Genomic DNA, 17,552 nt, shown 5'->3' with positions numbered 1-17,552 from the left:
TTTTCAAGTAAACTCCAACTGGTAGTGGCAATGTACAGCTTGAAGCCTCTTTTATGAAGAATATTTACTAATTATAGCAACTTAAGTGCTGCTTGTTGTCAAGTAAGTGGAGCCTGCTGCCGACATGCAGCACTCATTTCTCAAGTTTGGGCTCGGAAGTCAAAGCAAAAACTCGGCTAATCGATGGCTCGTATCTCGAAAAACCCGTAAATCAGGTTACTCGTATCTCATGGTACCACTGTGTATGCATGATGTACTGTATATACTATATTGAACTGCTAAATATGTGTTGTTGAAATCTTTTAGTCTATCGTATTATTGTACTGTATTCTTTTTCAGATCGCAACCCTGGAGCAGCAAGTCCTAGCAAGTTGTGATCGACTGAAAAGTGCAGAACAACAGATTGAAGTGGAAAAACGGCAGACAGAAAAACTGGTTAGTTCCAATTCTAGAAAGTCAAGAATATTTAGTCATATTTAGACCTTAATTTTTTTTAATCAGTGAAATCAATACTACATGAAATTAGGGGTGTCCTGACCCAATTTTTGAGATCGGAAATCGGTCCGATTTTGCCAACGAAAAAAGTATCGGATTGGACTCGTTCTAAGAAGTTCTGAATGCTTCAGAACTTCTATCCAGCATCGCCTGGAGGGCAAACAGAGCCCACGTGATCATAACAACAGCTTGCTAAGGGGCTCGCATAGTAGCAAGGAATAAAAGTGAATGTTGCTTGCTTAGTCATTTACTGACACTACAGTTGAAGTTAAATGTAAAACTAAATACACATAACAAATGAATTACACACATGAAATGTTCAAATAATCACATTAGATTTCTGTCTTCGTTTTTGTTCACAAAAATCGCAAGATTGAAGCCAACACACAATGAATGAAAAACAACATTGACGAGCTAACGAAAATTTGCATCAAACTCGTGGCACTTATATCTCTCAAAATAATGAATATTGCTACACAAATGTTGTATAACCACAGACAAACAGGCAATATAACAATACTCTGGCATATTGTCTTCAAATTCTGCGAAAAACGTCTTATAATATTTGATTGTGACTTCTACTTTCTTTGTTAGCGCAAGTGTGTGTTTCATTGTGTATCACACTGCCCCTCAGAGGCCAAGATGTGCACTGCAGGAACAGCGATTGTCAATAAAACGAAACCCCAGTTGCATAAAGAAGTTAAAAACTATATTGCCGCACATGGGGAGAAAGCAAATTATGTTCCCACTATATACTAACAGTAAAAAAAAGAACTGAATTGAACTTTGTTGTTTTGCACTTTAAAGGTATCATTTGTATTCATTATCGATTGAGATTATTTTTCATGGTTATTTTAACAGTTCATGTTTTTCTTCATTTTTTTAAAGTTAGTTTTTATTTAAATACAAATGTAGAATATGGTTATGCAGAGCTGCCAAATGTTACGAAACATCCATATTTTTGCGAAAATCACTTAACATTGACTCGTTATGGCCGTAACACTGTTTGTTCTAAATATTGGGGAAAAAGAATCCAGTGTCTGACATTACAGTCATGTCCACATTGAACGGCAGCTTGGTGAATGCTATTTTAGTACGCCCCCGGGCTGCCAGGCAAATGTTCTCTTTGCGTCCGGTGTCAACCCATTGTAAGTCACTGATCATCGCCTCCATGGTAGCGAATAAGGGAAGGGAGGACGAGGAGTGGATAGGCGAAGATGATGTCAAAGCCATGCTAATTGCTAAGCTATTGTGTCCTTCAGTCGCAAAACATCGAAACAAGTGATTTTGATGATACGGTACACTTGTCACATAAGTCTGGCTGGAACCGTGTTTTTGTGGAGAGTAACCAAAAGAACAACAAAATAACAGGCCAATGAATGTACTGTATTTTCACAACCATTTTTTTAATCATATCTGTGACAAAGGACTTTCCTATGAGAGATCCTATGAGAATATTAGGAAAGATGCATTCACCTCTTGTTTTTTTTCTTACAAAAACAGTGTAGTAATCAAGTGATGTTTGTTTTTTCAGCAAGGAGAGTGGAGTGCAGAGAAGGCCTTTTTGGATCAGCAGTTGTCTTTGTTTCAGCAGCAGAGTCTGGAGAAGAAAAACAGACTCGAGGAGAATATCACCGCTTTACAGACAGATAAACGTACAATGCAAGACACAATAGTAGGTTCTTAATATTACTCAAATACGGCTTGTTTTGTACGGTTTTGAAAAATGTGATTTGACAAGCGGTGTTTACAGGACTTACCTAAACTAACCATCACAGATGTACATCGCATTTGTAAGTCCTCCCCAAAGCAGCATGTAGGAAATTGGAGAAAGGCAGTAGGGCAGTAGCTATGGAATATTTTATTATTCGAGTATCCTACTAAAAATGATATTGAATAATCGAATCTTCGGACAAACTATATTTTTGCCTGGTTAAAGGGGATTTATGAATACACGAGAAAATAAGCCATTTCACTTAATGAGCAACCACTTGGTTTCCTTATGTCGGTAATCAACTGCACAGCGAACAGTATTTTCTTGTCTATAAACATTTTCAGTCAGGCAATTCCAAACTTGAGAATCAAGAACCAATTGGAACCAGGACTAGCGGTCCGGTTTTCCCAGAATCCTTCAAATTGAAAAATTTTGGTTCCCATGTTTGCCTCTTGGATTCCACTTGGAATCAGATTATATTGTGCAAAGGAGGCTTTCACGATGTGTATAAGTCTGACGGGCTCCCTCACGCTCCGAGCCTCAGCCTACACAGCGTGGAACTTCAGTGAAGTCAAATTGGGTGAGTGAACAATAAAATACATCTATGCCAACATTGAGGCAGCTAAGGCAGGTAAACGGTTGGTTGCACTTTTGCACTGATGGTTTGTAGCATTTATTTCAGTTTTCAAACCAATGTAATGTAATGTTCTCCCCGTGCCTGCGTGGGTTTTCTCCGGGTGCTCTGGTTTCCTCCCACATCCCAAAAACATGCATGGTAGGTTAATTGAAGTCTCTAAATTGCCCCTAGGTGTGAATGTGAGTGCGGATGGTTGTTTGTTTATGTGTGCCCTGCAATTGTTTGGCAACCAGTTCAGGGTGTACCGCGCCTCCTGCCCGAAGATAGCTGGGATAGGCTCCAGCACTCCCGCGACCCTTGTGAGGATAAGCGGCTTGGAAAACGGATGGATGGATGGATGGATAGTTGAGTACATGACCCATTTTACTATAACGGTCCCCTCTGACCAACTTTGCCACATTTCACATCCTTAACCTCTCAAGACGTGCCAATACCAACCACATCACTGACAATCACTTTTTTTCATCAACATTACGTAACTCAAAGTGTAGCCACTTATAGACCAGGGGGTAGTACACTGGCAATATATCTCACAGTCTTAATTAACTATTGGCCTACACTGATCAAAACTGTCCCTTAACTAATATGACAAGCACCCTGAATGAAGTCACGCTGTAGTCATGTAAATAATGTAGTTATCAGCAGTGTAATAAACTTAGCCCTTGGCAGGACTAACGTTATGTTAGTAAGGTACATTAATATCACCGATTTGCGCTACATTAAGTTTAACTTGTCTTAGGTCTTCCGCTGTGTTCCGTATGTCTGTATGCTGCGAGATTGACATGCTTGAGAGAAATGCTGTTTTAATATGCAAGGTCCCCGTGTTACATCTCACTGGTGTTTGCCTTTCTGCTCAGTCTGAAATGCTCCCACACTTTTGGCATTTTCTTTTTTTTCCCCCCTAGCATTTGTCTTCTCCGACGTCGTCACCATCTTCTTTGTTGTGTTTAATGGCAGTTTGAAAGCCATAACATATAGTAGGGATGCACGATAACTGTTTTTTCCACTGATAACCAATAACTTGTTGCTTCTCCAAACTGATAATGATATCATTTTTCTCATGGTTTATATCAGGGGTCTGTAACAATTTTCAGACCAAGTACCCCCAAACTGATGAAAAGCTAGAGTGGGGACCCCCTACTTATGACAGGACAAGATGGTACACAGGAAAACATGAAACAAAACTAGATACAATCTCAACTAAAACACAGACCATGACAGTGCCCCCCGAAGGGACGGATCCCAGACGTCCCAAAAAGTCACAAAAAAAATTTCCACAACAGGGTGGGTGGAATGGGGTCTGGAGGAGGGTCCAGGGTATGCCGATCTCGGCCAGTCTGGTGGCCGTGCAGGACGGCAAGCAAAGGTTTCCACCGGGCCATTCAGGCGGACATCATCAATACAGGGGCCAGGCAAGAGGGTCAAAAGGCGGCCGCACCGCGTGCGCCGCCGGAGCAGGGATTGGGTGGTGGCTGCTGGAGGAGGGTCGGGTGGCATCCGCTGCACGAGCGCTGCCAGAGCAGGGTCGGGTGGTGGCCACATGTCGAGCGCCGCCAAAGCAGCGTGGGGTTTGCAACTGCACAGCATGTGCTGCTGGAGCTGGAGCCTGCAGCTGCAGAGGAGCCAGAACGGGTGCGAGAGTCTGCCAATCCAGAGGCACTGTCCCCGATGTCCACGTGATGTTGCAGAGGCGTGTCAACTAGGACAGGCTCACAACATCCAGAGCCTTTAGGAACTCCGGGTGAATCTCATCCACCCCCGGGGCCTTGCCACCTCGGTGACCTCAAACCCAGAGATAGGAGAGCCCGCCTCAGAGAACCCACAGTCTGCTTCTTCATGGGAAGGCGTGTCGGTGGAATTGAGGAGGTCTTTGAAGTATTCTCCCCACCGACTCACAACATCCTGAGTCGAGGTCAGCAGCGCCCCATCCCCAGTATACACAGTGTTGGTGGTGCACTGCTTTCCTCTCCTGAGACGCCGGATAGTGGACCAAAATTTCCTCGAAGCCATCCGGAAGTCTTTCTCCATGGCCTCACCAAACTCCACGCATACCAGAGTTTTTGCTTCAGCGACCACCAAAGCTGCATTCCGCTTGGCCAGCCGGTACCCATCAGCTTCCTCAGGAGTCCCACTGGCCAAAACGGGGGGGGGGGGCGTTCCTCCTAATCACGCCCTTGCAGGTCTCACTGTCATTGCCCACGTGAGCATTGAAGTCCCCCAGCAGAACGTTGGAGTCCCCAGCGGGAGCGCTCTCCAGCACCTCCTCCAAGGACTCCAAAAAGGGTGGGTACTCTGAACTGCTTTTTGGTGCATAGGCACAAACAAGCCTCCACCCAAAGGTGGAGGGAGGCTACCCTCTCGTCCACCGGGGTGAACCCCAACCTACAGGCGCCAAGCCGGGGGGCAATAAGTATACCCACACCTGCTCGGCGCCTCTCACCGTGGGCAACTCCAGAGTGGAAGAGAGTCCAACCCCTCTAGAGAGGACTGGTACCAGAGCCCAAGCTGTGTGAGGAGGCGAATCCGACTATAACTAGTCGGAACTTCTCAACCTCACACACCAGCTCGAGCTCCTTCCCTGCCAGAGAGGTGACATTCCACGTCCCTCGAGCCAGCTTCTGTAGCCGGGGATCGGCTCGCCAAAGTCCCCGCCTTCGGCCGCCGCCCAGCTCGCACTGCACCTGACCCCAATGGCCCCTCCCACAGGTGGTGAGCCCATGGGAAGGGGGAACATATAAAACATATATATATATATATATATATATATATATATATAATATAGACATTAAGCCATTTTAGGTGGTGGAGCGAAGTTGTGGTGGCCCTCTCAGAACCTGCACTGGCCCCGTACATTCATGATATCATATGTCAAGTTTTTGTGATTATTTCGTTATTAGCGTCTTTATCCTGTGTTATTTAAGCCCCTTTAAGAATTTATTAGTACATTTGCATTCATTTCTGTGACTGTGTAGGTTACTAATCTCAATAAAATCAAGGCATTTCAATAATGCTTCAAAGAATAAAACAATTACAAAATTATTAATATATGAGGATGTGTGTACACTATGTGTGTGTGTGTATATATATATATATATATATATATATATATATGTGTGTATATATATATATATATATATATATATATATATATATGTGTATATATATATATATATATATGTGTGTGTGTGTGTATATATATATATATATATATATATATATATATATATATATATATATATATATATATGTATATATGTGTGTGTATATATATATATATATATATATATATATATATATATATATGTATATGTTTATTACGAAATATTGGGTGGTTGGTGGGAAGCTCAGCTTAGGGGAGCAGTGCGTGAGGATGTGTATGATTAGTACATGTATTATGATTTTGAGTTACCTTTTATTATTATTATTTTGTATATTAGTGATTATATGTATGTGTTGAAAGGACCCCCTTGAAAATGAGATGACACATCCCAAGGGGCTATCCTTGAATTAAATAAATACATAAATAATGCACAATATAATTGTTTTTGTAAATATTAAAGGTAGTGTTCCCCAAATATTTTAGCATCTTTGACCGTCAGGCGAAGACCTATGATTTACACACGCCGGCCGTATTCCGTATTCTGTCAAGTGTTACGACAGTACCGTAAAGTGTCTTAGTGCCTTGGTGCGCATTGTCTTACTTCTATTATGAATAAAGATAATTTTACACTTCAGACGATGTGAGTCCCAGGATGCACGTCATGGAAACATTGAGTCGCAACCCAGGTACAGTCAGTCCCCTCAATTTATCATCACGGAATACAGAAACAGTAATCTTCCGCCGTATCACGGTTCTTGCTTTGCGGTCCTGCTATATTGCAGATTCTTTTATTACTGTTGTTACTCTATTTTTTTATACTGTTTGTACAATATTTTTGTGTTATCCATTTCTCTTGCGCTCTCTCAATATACAACCCGATTCCAATGAATTTGGGACGTTCTGTTAAACACATAAAAACAGAATACAATGATTTGCAAATCATGTTCGACCTATATTTAATTGAATACACTACAAGACGAGATATTTAATGTTCAAATTGATGAACTTTATTGTTTTCAAGAAATAATCATTATCTTAATTTTATGGCTGCAACACATTCCAAAAAAGCTGGGACAGGGTCATGTTTATCACTGTGTTACATCACCTTTTCTTTTAACAACATTCAATAAACGTTTTGGAACTGAGGACAGTAATTGTTGAAGCTTTGTAGGTGGAATTCTTTCCTATTTTTGCTTGATGTACAGCTTCAGCTGTTCAACAGTCCGGGTCTCCGTTGTCGTATTTTACGCTTTATAATGCCCCACACATTTTCAATGGGAGACAGGTCTGGACTGCAGGCCGGCCAGTCTAGTACCCGCACTCTTTTACTACGAAGCCACGCTGTTGTAACACGTGCAGAATGTGGTGTGGCTTTGTCTTGCTGAAATAAGCAGGGGCGTCCATGAAAAAGACGATGCTTGGATGGCAGCATGTTTCTCCAAAACCTGTATGTACCTTTCAGCATTAATGGTGCCTTCACAGATGTGTAAGTTACCCATGCCATTGGCACTAACGCAGCCCCATACCATCAGAGATGCTGGCTTTTGAACTTTGCGTCCATAAGAGTCTGGATGGTTCTTTGGCCCGGAGGACACGACGTCCACAATTTCCAAAAACAATTTGAAATATGGATTAATCGGACCACAGAACATTTTTCCACTTTGCATCAGATGAGCAAGCCGGCGGCATTTCTTGGTGTTGTTGATAAATGGCTTTTGCTTTGCATAGTAAAGTTTCAAGTTGCACTTATGGATGTAGCGCCAAACTGTATTTACTGACACCGGTTTTCTGAAGTGTTCCTGAGCCCATGTGGTGATTTCCTTCACACATTGATGTCGGTTTTTGATGCAGTGCCGTCTGAGGGATCGAAGGTCACAGGCATTCAATGTTGGTTTTCGGCCTTGCCGCTAACATGCAGTGATTTCTCCAGATTCTCTGAACCTTTTGATGATATTATGGACCGTAGATGATGAAGTCCCGAAATTCCTTGCATTTGTATGTTGAGTAACATTGTCCTTAAACTGTTCGACTATTTTCTCACGCACTTGTTCACAAAGAGGTGAACCTCGCCCCATCTTTGCTTGTGAATGACTGAGCAATTCAGGGAAGCTCCTTTTATACCCAATCATGGTACCCACCTGTTCCCAATTAGCATGTACACCTGTGGGATGTTCCAGACAGGTGTTTGATGAGCATTCCTCAACTTTCTCAGTCTTTTTTGCCACCTTCCCAGCGTTTTTGGAATTGTGTTGCAGCCATAAAATCAAGTTAATGATTATTTGCTGAAAAAAAAGCTCATCAGTTTGAACATTAAAAATCTTGTCTTTGTCGTGTATTCAATTAAATATAGGTCGAACATGATTTGCAAATCATTGTATTCTGTTTTTATGTGTTTAACACAACGTCCCAACTTCATTGGAATTGGGGTTGTGTTATGTGTTTCGGCCTGTAATGATAGCAAATTTTTTAGCACATTATTTTCCCCAAAACTATCACGACAAACAATAGTATCGATGTTTTTATCCCACTGATATAATGATACGAGAGTATAATAATTCAAGTACCCTAATTTCTCGTGTATAATGTGCACCCATGTATAATACGCACCCCCAAAGTGGACCTCAAAATTCTGGAAAACCCTTCTACCTGTGTAATGCATATTTACAATGCATGATTTTGCCTATACCCATATGATCAAAACATGAAGTATTAACTGTATTTTGTATTTGTATTTTATTTGAACACGTAATACTTTTTATTTACTGGCTCTTATTTTATTTAGTAACTGAGAAAACTGAAATTATATAAATTGCTGTCTTCCTTTGTTTTATTGCAAAACTATAAGAGTAAGTCACGAAAGTCTTTATATTTAATAACCAAAATTAATATTACCTGATTCCCGTACAAGAAACAACAGATTATGTGAGGGGATTTCGTCAATCATTGACAGCTGTGGGCCTGTGAAGCCCTTAGACATTTTTTTTGTGTGATTAAGGGCTATACAAATAAACTTGACTTGAAACAGCAGGAATCTAGAAAATATATCACCTGCGATGTCCAGTATGCATGTATTTTTATTTCACAAACACACTGGATGAATTTTTGGCAAAAAAAGTTACTGAATCGATTTCCAACCACTTAATTGTTTCAGATTGTTTCGTTATAAATGAACCAAGATCATCCTTGAATCGAATCAGCGACCACGAATCGTGATACAAAATCGAATCGTTGCTAAAAGGAATCGTTACGCCACTAATTGATATTATTACTAAGTTTCAGGCCTGACCTCTTTGACTTGACATTGTAAAATGAATAGCTATTTGGCTTTTTCACATATCCATTTTAGTAATCTGTATAATGATCGAATGGACTGTTCACATTCATTACGGGCCAATCACATCAAAAAGTAGGTGGGCAAAGTAAACAGTATCTCTTGCCAGGCTGTCATGGTAAATACTGAAAAGATAGAGTGATAGATACAGTAGCTATAGCGATACATACTTTATTAATATCTGCAGCAAAATTAAATTTAAAAAAAACATATTTTCTATCAAAAGATCAATGTATCCCACCAGTGGGCAGATTCATAGTCCATTCTCATCGGTTGCCGCAGTGTAAAGTTTTATTTGGTATCGGGATAAGGATTTGGTATTAGTCCTTTTTTGACCAGCCACAATAGTATCAGATTGAATTGGGGCAAAATGGATTTATGAGTTTACAAAGCTGAGTTCTCATTGGTCCATCTGTCTTGCATGGTTTTGTTCTGCTGCCAGTCATGAAAAGATGTTCTTGGAGCCGTCATGTTTTTATGGATCATATGGGAACCATGATAAGAAAGAACCTAATTATTTCCCATTACTTTTGTTTTTGCTCCAGGCTGACCTAGAGAGGCAAAGAGATCAGGTAAATGTCGTACTGGGACAGCAGATAGAAGAGCTGGAAAGGTGCAAGGTCAGAGCTGCTAATGATTGGAGCTCCTGTCATCATGTGGTTATTTATTTTTTTAAATTAAGTCATAATTGAATATGGTAAAATGCCCACTCTCCATTGCAGGTGGAATTGGACAGCCGGCAGACAGTTTGCACTGAAATCGCCAAAGCTCTAGAAGAAAGCAGGCGACAGAGAGAGGAGCTACAAACAAAGGTCTGTTTGCAAGCACACACATCTTGCATCATGTTCTCCTGATCGAATTTCATGTATACTATATACTCTGCGTTTTTATATTTTATATAGACTTTCATTATGTGCTTGAGTTCAGGTTGAAGTGTTGACGACATCGCTAGAGAGATCACAACAGGATTTGTCAACTGTCAGTGAGACGCTAATGTTGAGAGAAAGAGACATCCACAGGCTACGTGACGGTACATACACACAGTTTCAATCCATTAAAGGAAGACTATTAATTTCCATAATTTTTCCAAGTACTTTTACTATATTAACAAATCAATGAACCAGTAACTACAGTGGTGCCTTGAGTTTTTTTTTTTCAACGTGAGCCATAGATGGGTCGATATATATATATATATATTTCTTTATATATATATATATATATATATATATATATATATATATATGTATATATATATATATATATATGTATTTATTTTATTTTTTTAAATGTGGTGCCTTGACTTGCGAGCCCAAAACTTGAGATCCGAGCGCTTTATGGTGGCAGCAAACTCAACTCAACTCACTTAACAATAATCAGAATGACATGTGTATTTCAAACAACCACATAACATTTTCCTTAAAGGCTGCTAGATTAACGCTAGCATATACAGTCATGGGAAACACCTTAGGCACGGGTTAATGAATGGCTTCAATGTTGCGGCATTATAACCCTATTAGCAATGGATATTTGAACACAAAAAGTACAGCAACACATGTCGACTGACAATGTAAAAATACTTATAATTCTTTTTGCTCTGCAAAGAATGACTAATACTCTGACTAATAGTACGACCATGTACAGTATATTCGTATGTCTGTATACTCCCCCAGGTGGCCAAGGCGCACATAACAGGAAAAGCACAAAGTGCATTGAATTGAAGCAGAATGTGTGACGAAAACTGTTTAATTATTTTTAACTTTATTTGATTGTCTAATTACTGTATATTTAAAATATTACAAATCTAAGTAAAATATGATAGTGTACTATTTGTCTGCAGTTTTGTCCCTGTAAAGTGAAAATAAAATGGTTTCTAAATTTGACACACCACAGAGAAGAAAAAAGGCTGCAAAATCTGAATGAATAAAAAAAGGCAAATTCTCTGATAGCAAGCCGCCATTTTTTAAAGATGATGTCACCACGCAGCGGTGGAGTATTTCCCAGAATGCAGAGCATCATTGTAAATGTTTGTTAAAATGCTGTTTTATGTGAGTTAGTCCCCATCCATTCACCCATCCATCCATCCATCACTTTACTTCCGCTTATCTGAGATCGGATCGCGGGGGCAGTGGCTTTAGCAGGGAAGCCCAGACTTCCCTCTCCCCAGCCACTTTCTCAAGCTCTTCCGAGGGGATCCAGATGTATTCCCAGGCCAGCTGAGAGACGTAGTCTCTCCAGCGTGTCCTGGGTCGTCCCCGGGGTCTCCCCCTGGTGGGCCGTGCCCAGAACACCTCACCAGGGAGGTGTCCAGGAGGCATCCTAATCAAATGCCCGAGCCACCTCATCTGGCTCCCCATCAATGCGGAGGACCAGCGGTTCTACTCTGAGCCCCTCCCGGATAACCGAGCTTCGCATCGTATCTCTTAGGGAGATCCCGGACACCCTGCGAAGGAAATTCATTTCGGCCATTTGTATCCGGGATCTCTTTCTTTCGGTCACGATCCACAGCTCATGACCATAGGTGAGGGTAGGAACGTAGATCGACCGATAAATTGTGAACTTCGCCTTTCGGCTGAGCTCCTTCTTCACCACAACGGACCGATACAAAGTACGCATCACTGCAGACGCTGCACCAATCCGCCTGTCAAGCTCCCGTTGCATTCTCCTCCACTTGGGGCAGGATCTCATCCCCGACCCGGAGAGCGCACTCCACCCTTGTCCGACTGAGGACCATGGTCTTAGATTTGGAGGTGCTGATTCTCATCCCAGCCGCTTCACACTATGCTGCGAACCGTTCCAGTGAGAGTTGGAGATCATGGCTTGATGAAGCCAACAGAACCACATCACTGCAAAAAGCAAAGATGCAATACTCAGGCCACAAAACCGGACCCCTCTTCACCTCGGCTGCGCCAAGAAATTCTGTCCATAAAAGTTATGAACAGAATCGGTGACAAAGCACAGCCTTGGTGGAGTCCAACCCTCACCGGAAACGACTCTGACATACTGCCAGCAATGCGGACCAAACAGTGGTCGTACAGGGACTGAACAGCCCGTATCAGGGGGTTTGGTACCCCATACTCCCCCACAGGACTCCCTGATGGATACGGTCGAACGCCTTCTCCAAGTCCACAAAACACATGTAGACTGGCTGGGCAAACTCCCATGCTCCCTCGGGGACCCTGTCGAGGGTGTAGAGCTGGTCCACTGTTCCACGGCAAGGACGAAAACCACACTGCTCCTCCTGAATCTGAGATTTTATTTCCCAATTGACCCCCCTCTCCAGCAACCCTGAATAGACCTTACCAAGGAGCCTGCGGAGTGTGATCCCCCTGTAGTTGGAACACACCCTCCGGTCCCCCTTCTTAAAAAGGGGGACCACCACCCCAGTCTGCCAATCCAGAGGCACTGTCCCCGATGTCCACACGATGTTGCAGAGATGTCAACGAGGACACCCCCACAACATCCTGAGCCTTTAGGAACTCCAGCAAATCTCATCTATCCGGGGCCCTGCCACCGAGGAGCGTTTTAACCACCTCGGTGACCTCAAGCCCAGAGATAGGAAAGCCCGCCTCAGAGACCCCAGACTCTGCTGCCTCATGGGAAGGCGTGTCGATGGAATTGAGGAGGTCTTCGAAGTATTCCAACTCACAACGTCCCGAGTCGAGGTTAGCAGTGCCCCATCCTCACTATACACAGAGTTGATGATGCACTGCTTCCCACCTTCTGAGACGCCGGATGGTGGACCAGAATTTCCTCGAAGCCGTCCGGAAGTCGTTCTCAATGGCCTCACCGAACTCCTCCCATGTCCGAGTTTTTGCCTCAGTGAAATGACAGGCACCGACTACCTTTCACCCAGAGCTTCAGTCGGCCGCCTCGCCAATGGAGGCACGGATCATGGTCCACTCGGACTAAATGCCCCCCCCCGAGACATGGGTGAAGTTCTCCCGGAGGTGGGAGTTGAAACTCATTCTGCCAGACCTTCCCGGCAAACGTTTGGGCCTGCCAGGTCAGACCCGCATCTTCCCCCACCAGCGGAGCCAACTCACCACCAGGTGGCGATCAGTTGACAGCTCCACCCCTCTCTTCACCCGAGTGTCCAAGACATTTGGCCGCAAATCCGATGATACGACCACAAAGTCGATCATCAAACTGCGACCTACAGTGTCCAGGTGCCAAGTGCACGTGTGGACACCCTTATGCTTGAACATGATGTTCGTTATGGACAATCTGTGATGAACACAGAAGTCCAATAATAGAACATCACTCTGATTCTGATCGGGGGGGTCCGTTCCTCCTAATCACGCCCTTCCAGGTCTCACTGTCATTGCACACGTTAGCATTGAAGTCCCCCAGCAGAACGATGGAGTCCCTAGCGGGAGCGCTCTTCAACACCCCCTCCAAAGACTCCAAAAAGGGTGGGTACTCTGAACTGCTGTTAGGTGCATAGGCACAAACAACAGTCAGGACCCATCCCCCCACCCGAAGGCGGAGGGAGGCTTCCCTCTCGTCCACCGGGGTGAACTCCAATGTACAGGCACCGAGCCGGGGACCAATAAGTATACCCACACCTGCTCGGCACCTCTGCCTGAGGGCAACTCCAGAGTGGAAGAGAGTCCAACCCCTCTCAAGAGAACTGGTACAATTGTGTGGAAGTGGGGGGACTTGCACAATTGGTGGCTGACTAAATACTTTTTTCCCCCACAGTACCTACACTCTCTCAGATGATGATGATGTTAAGTGAAGACTGCATCTTTTAAGGATAATTATGTTCTACCCATTTCTTAATAATTGTCTTTTTTATTTTGTTTCTTCAATTCATGTAATGGTTGGTTAAAGCAGTTGATTTCTTTCAGTTTATAGTGTTCACTGCTGCTATGATACATTTGGTCTCTCAAGGGAATACACTGTGTAAAAACATGTTACAGAAGTGCAGAGTCGGCAGGCATCACTTGTCCTGCTGCGGGAGGAATTTGAGCAGCTGCGGGTCCAACGGGAGCAGATTGAGCTGGACAAAGACTCGCAGCTAGATCATTTGAGAGAAGAACTACTCAGCCAGACCCAACAGCAAGACACTTGGCAGGCCCGGGTTAGTTCCTACCTATTTGTTCAGTGTACTTAATTCACATTCCTGCATATCTTAAAACTGCCTGAGACTCCCAACAAGAAACATCTGAGCTGCTTACAGTTTCCCGAATGTACATGTGCGTGTGCATGCATGTTGGTGTGTTTATAGATCTCATATTTAGAGGTGGAGTTAGAGACCCTGACAGAGCAGCTTCACAGCCCTGCTTTGTGCGATGAGGACCACAATGGCAGCGTGACAGTGAATGATCTAGACCACATTCAGAAGGTTAAAGAGCTTGAGCAGCAACTCAGTGACAAGAACAGGGTGAGATACTGTATTTACATTTTTATTCTCAGTCACCTTCACTCAAAGTTTCAAAAGGGACCACCTGCTCTGTAGTTCTTCATAAAATTGATGACTTGACCCTTGTCAAGTGCATTATCCTTATCAAAACACTGGTGAAAATAACATGCAGCTATATTATAAATGGGGGACACATTGACACCACCATGTTAATAGTGTTTTTGGTTGACTTTCAGACTATCAAACAACTGCAGCAGCGAATGGCAGAACTAAAAAGGACTTTGCAGAAAGAACTGGTAAGACAAAATAAACCTCATCATGCTTTCTTTAAAAGACTGAAATGCTCAATTAAGAGTCCAATGCTGAAGTACAGTACATACAACAATTGTTTTGAATGAAAACCGTTTTCATCTTAAAAGATAGCACATTTTGAATGTCTACGCTCAGTTTCAGATTTCAGATTTGGATTTTGCCTACAGTCCTCCAAAAGTATTGGAACGGCAAGGTCAATTCCTTTGTTTTTGTTGCATACTGAAGACATTTGGGTTTCAGATCAAAAGATGAATATCAGACACAAGTTCAGAATTCCAGCTTTTATTTCATGGTATTTACATCTAAATTTGGTCAAAAACAGGACAAAGCACCTTTTTTTGAAGCCACCCACTTTTCAAGCGAGCAATGGTATTGGACCATATAACTTGGGACGTTGTGTTAAACAAATAAAAACAGAATACAATGATTTGCAAATCATGTTCAACCTATATTTAATTTAATACACTACAAAGACAAGATATTTAATGTTCAAACTGATGAACTTTGTTTTTAGCAAATAATCATTAATTTAGAATTTTATGGCTGCAACACATTCCAAAAAAGCTTCCCTGAATTGCTCAGTCATTCACAAGCAAAGATGGGGAGAGGTTCACCTCATTGTGAAGAAGTCAATTTGGAAAGGAAATCACACCAATTAGTTCAACAATTAGTGTCCTCAGTTCCAATACTTTTGGAGGGGACTGTATGAAGACTGTATTCATACTAGTTAGAGGTGTAATTGACATGAAAACCAGAGCGCTATGGGCGAAAAACATGCAATTGTGAAGCTGAGAGACGATAAAATATCAAATCAGCCATTGCACAAACATTGGGAAATACAACCATTCAAATGTCCTGGAGAAAGAAAAAAACAAAACAAAAAACAATGATGTACTCAGTAACAGATGTCGAACAGGTTGCCCAAGGAAAATAAAAGCAGTTAATGACGGAAACATTGTTAGACCCATAAAGAAAGACCTTAAAATAGATCCAGCATGACTTTCAATTAATGTACAGTGGGTACGGAAAGTATTCAGACCTTCTTAAAATGTTCACTCTTTGTTATATTCCAGCCATTTGCTAAAATCATTTAAGTAAATTTTTTTTTTAGATTTTGGACCCTTAGTATTCAGACCCTTCGCTGTGACACTCATATATTTAACTCTGGTGCTGTCCATTTCTTCTGATTATCCTTGCGATGCTTCTACACGTTCATTGGAGTCCAGCTGTGTTTGATTATACTGATTGGACTTGATTAGGAAACCCACACACCTGTCTATATAAGACCTTACAGGTCACAGTGCATGTCAGAGCAAATGGGAATCAAGAGGTCAAAGGAACTGCCTGAAGAGGTCAGAGACAGAATTGTGGCAAGGCACAGATCTGGCCATGGTTACAAAAAAACATTTTGTTGCACTTAGGTTCCTAAGAACACAGTGGCCTCCATAATCCTTAAATGGAAGACGTTTGGGACGACCAGAACCCTTCCTAGAGCTGGCCGTCCGGCCAAACTTGGCAATCGGGGGAGAAGAGCCTTGGTGAGAGAGGTAAAGAAGAACCCAAAGAGGCTGTGGCTGAGCTCCAGAGATGCATTCGGGAGATGGGAGAAAGTTCAGGAAAGTCAACCATCACTGCAGCCCTCCACCAGTCGGGGCATTATGGCAGAGTGGCCTGATGGAAGACTCTCCTCAGTGCAAGACACATGAAAGCCCGCATGGAGTTTGCTAAAAAAAACACCGGAAGGACTCCAAAATGGTGAGAAATAAGATTCTCTGGTCTGATGAGACCAAGATAGAACTTTTTGACCTGATGAGACCAAGATAGAACTTTTTGACCTTAGTACTAAGCGGTATGTGTGGAGAATCCTGGACAAAAACCTTCAGGACCTCAGATTGGGCCAAAGGTTCACCTTCCAACAAGACAATGACCCTAAGCACACAGCTAAAATAACAAAGGAGTGGCTTCAAAACAGTTCAGTGACTGTTCTTAAATGGCCCAGCGAAAGCCCTGACTTAAACCCAATTGAGCATCTCTGGAAAGACCTTAAAATGGCTGCCCACCAATGTTCACCATCCAACCTGACAGAACTGGAGAGGATCTGCAAGGAGGAATGGCAGACGATCCCCAAATCCAGGTGTGAAAAACCTGTTGCAACATTTCCAAAAAGACTCATGGCTGTCTTAGCTCAAAAGGGTGCTTCTACTAAATACTGAGCAAAGGGTCTGAATACCAATGGCTGTGTGATATTTCAGTTTTCCTTTTATAATAAATCCGCAAAAATTTCATCAATTACATTTTTTTTCTGTCAATATGGGGTGCAGTGTGTACATTAATGAGGAAAAAAAATAACTTAAATGATTTTAAAGAGTTAAAAATTTAAGGGGGTCCGAATACTTTCCATACCCACTGTATATCCAGCCGAAGATCATTTTAAATGTCTATTATTAATTGCCTACGAGTAAATAGGACTTACCACTAGGGCTCCAATTTATGATTATTTTAATAATCGAATAAGCTGTCGATTTTTCTTTTTTCGGAATTGATGAATCTAAATTAAACAAACATTTCATCCGTTTATGTAAAAACAGGACCTTATTT

General features: G+C 42.3%; 1 protein-coding gene across 6 annotated transcripts in view; it reads left to right on the top strand.

Moving 5' to 3' along the window:
* golga1 (golgin A1) overlaps window positions 1-17,552 on the top strand; it is a 66,968-nt gene that overhangs the window by 33,326 nt on the left and 16,090 nt on the right. For all 6 annotated transcript variants that reach the window (XM_061673112.1, XM_061673111.1, XM_061673109.1 and 3 more), the window contains 8 exons: window positions 340-435; window positions 2,030-2,170; window positions 9,823-9,897; window positions 10,000-10,089; window positions 10,205-10,307; window positions 14,200-14,360; window positions 14,508-14,663; window positions 14,879-14,938. In XM_061673112.1, coding sequence (XP_061529096.1) covers window positions 340-435; window positions 2,030-2,170; window positions 9,823-9,897; window positions 10,000-10,089; window positions 10,205-10,307; window positions 14,200-14,360; window positions 14,508-14,663; window positions 14,879-14,938 — 882 coding nt within the window. The remainder of the gene's footprint in view (window positions 1-339; window positions 436-2,029; window positions 2,171-9,822; window positions 9,898-9,999; window positions 10,090-10,204; window positions 10,308-14,199; window positions 14,361-14,507; window positions 14,664-14,878; window positions 14,939-17,552) is intronic.

The sequence above is a fragment of the Phycodurus eques genome, chromosome 3 (assembly GCF_024500275.1).
Source record: "Phycodurus eques isolate BA_2022a chromosome 3, UOR_Pequ_1.1, whole genome shotgun sequence".
Lineage (NCBI taxonomy): Eukaryota > Metazoa > Chordata > Actinopteri > Syngnathiformes > Syngnathidae > Phycodurus > Phycodurus eques.
Note: the sequence above shows the minus strand (reverse complement) of the source record. Positions and strands in the feature narration are given on the sequence as shown.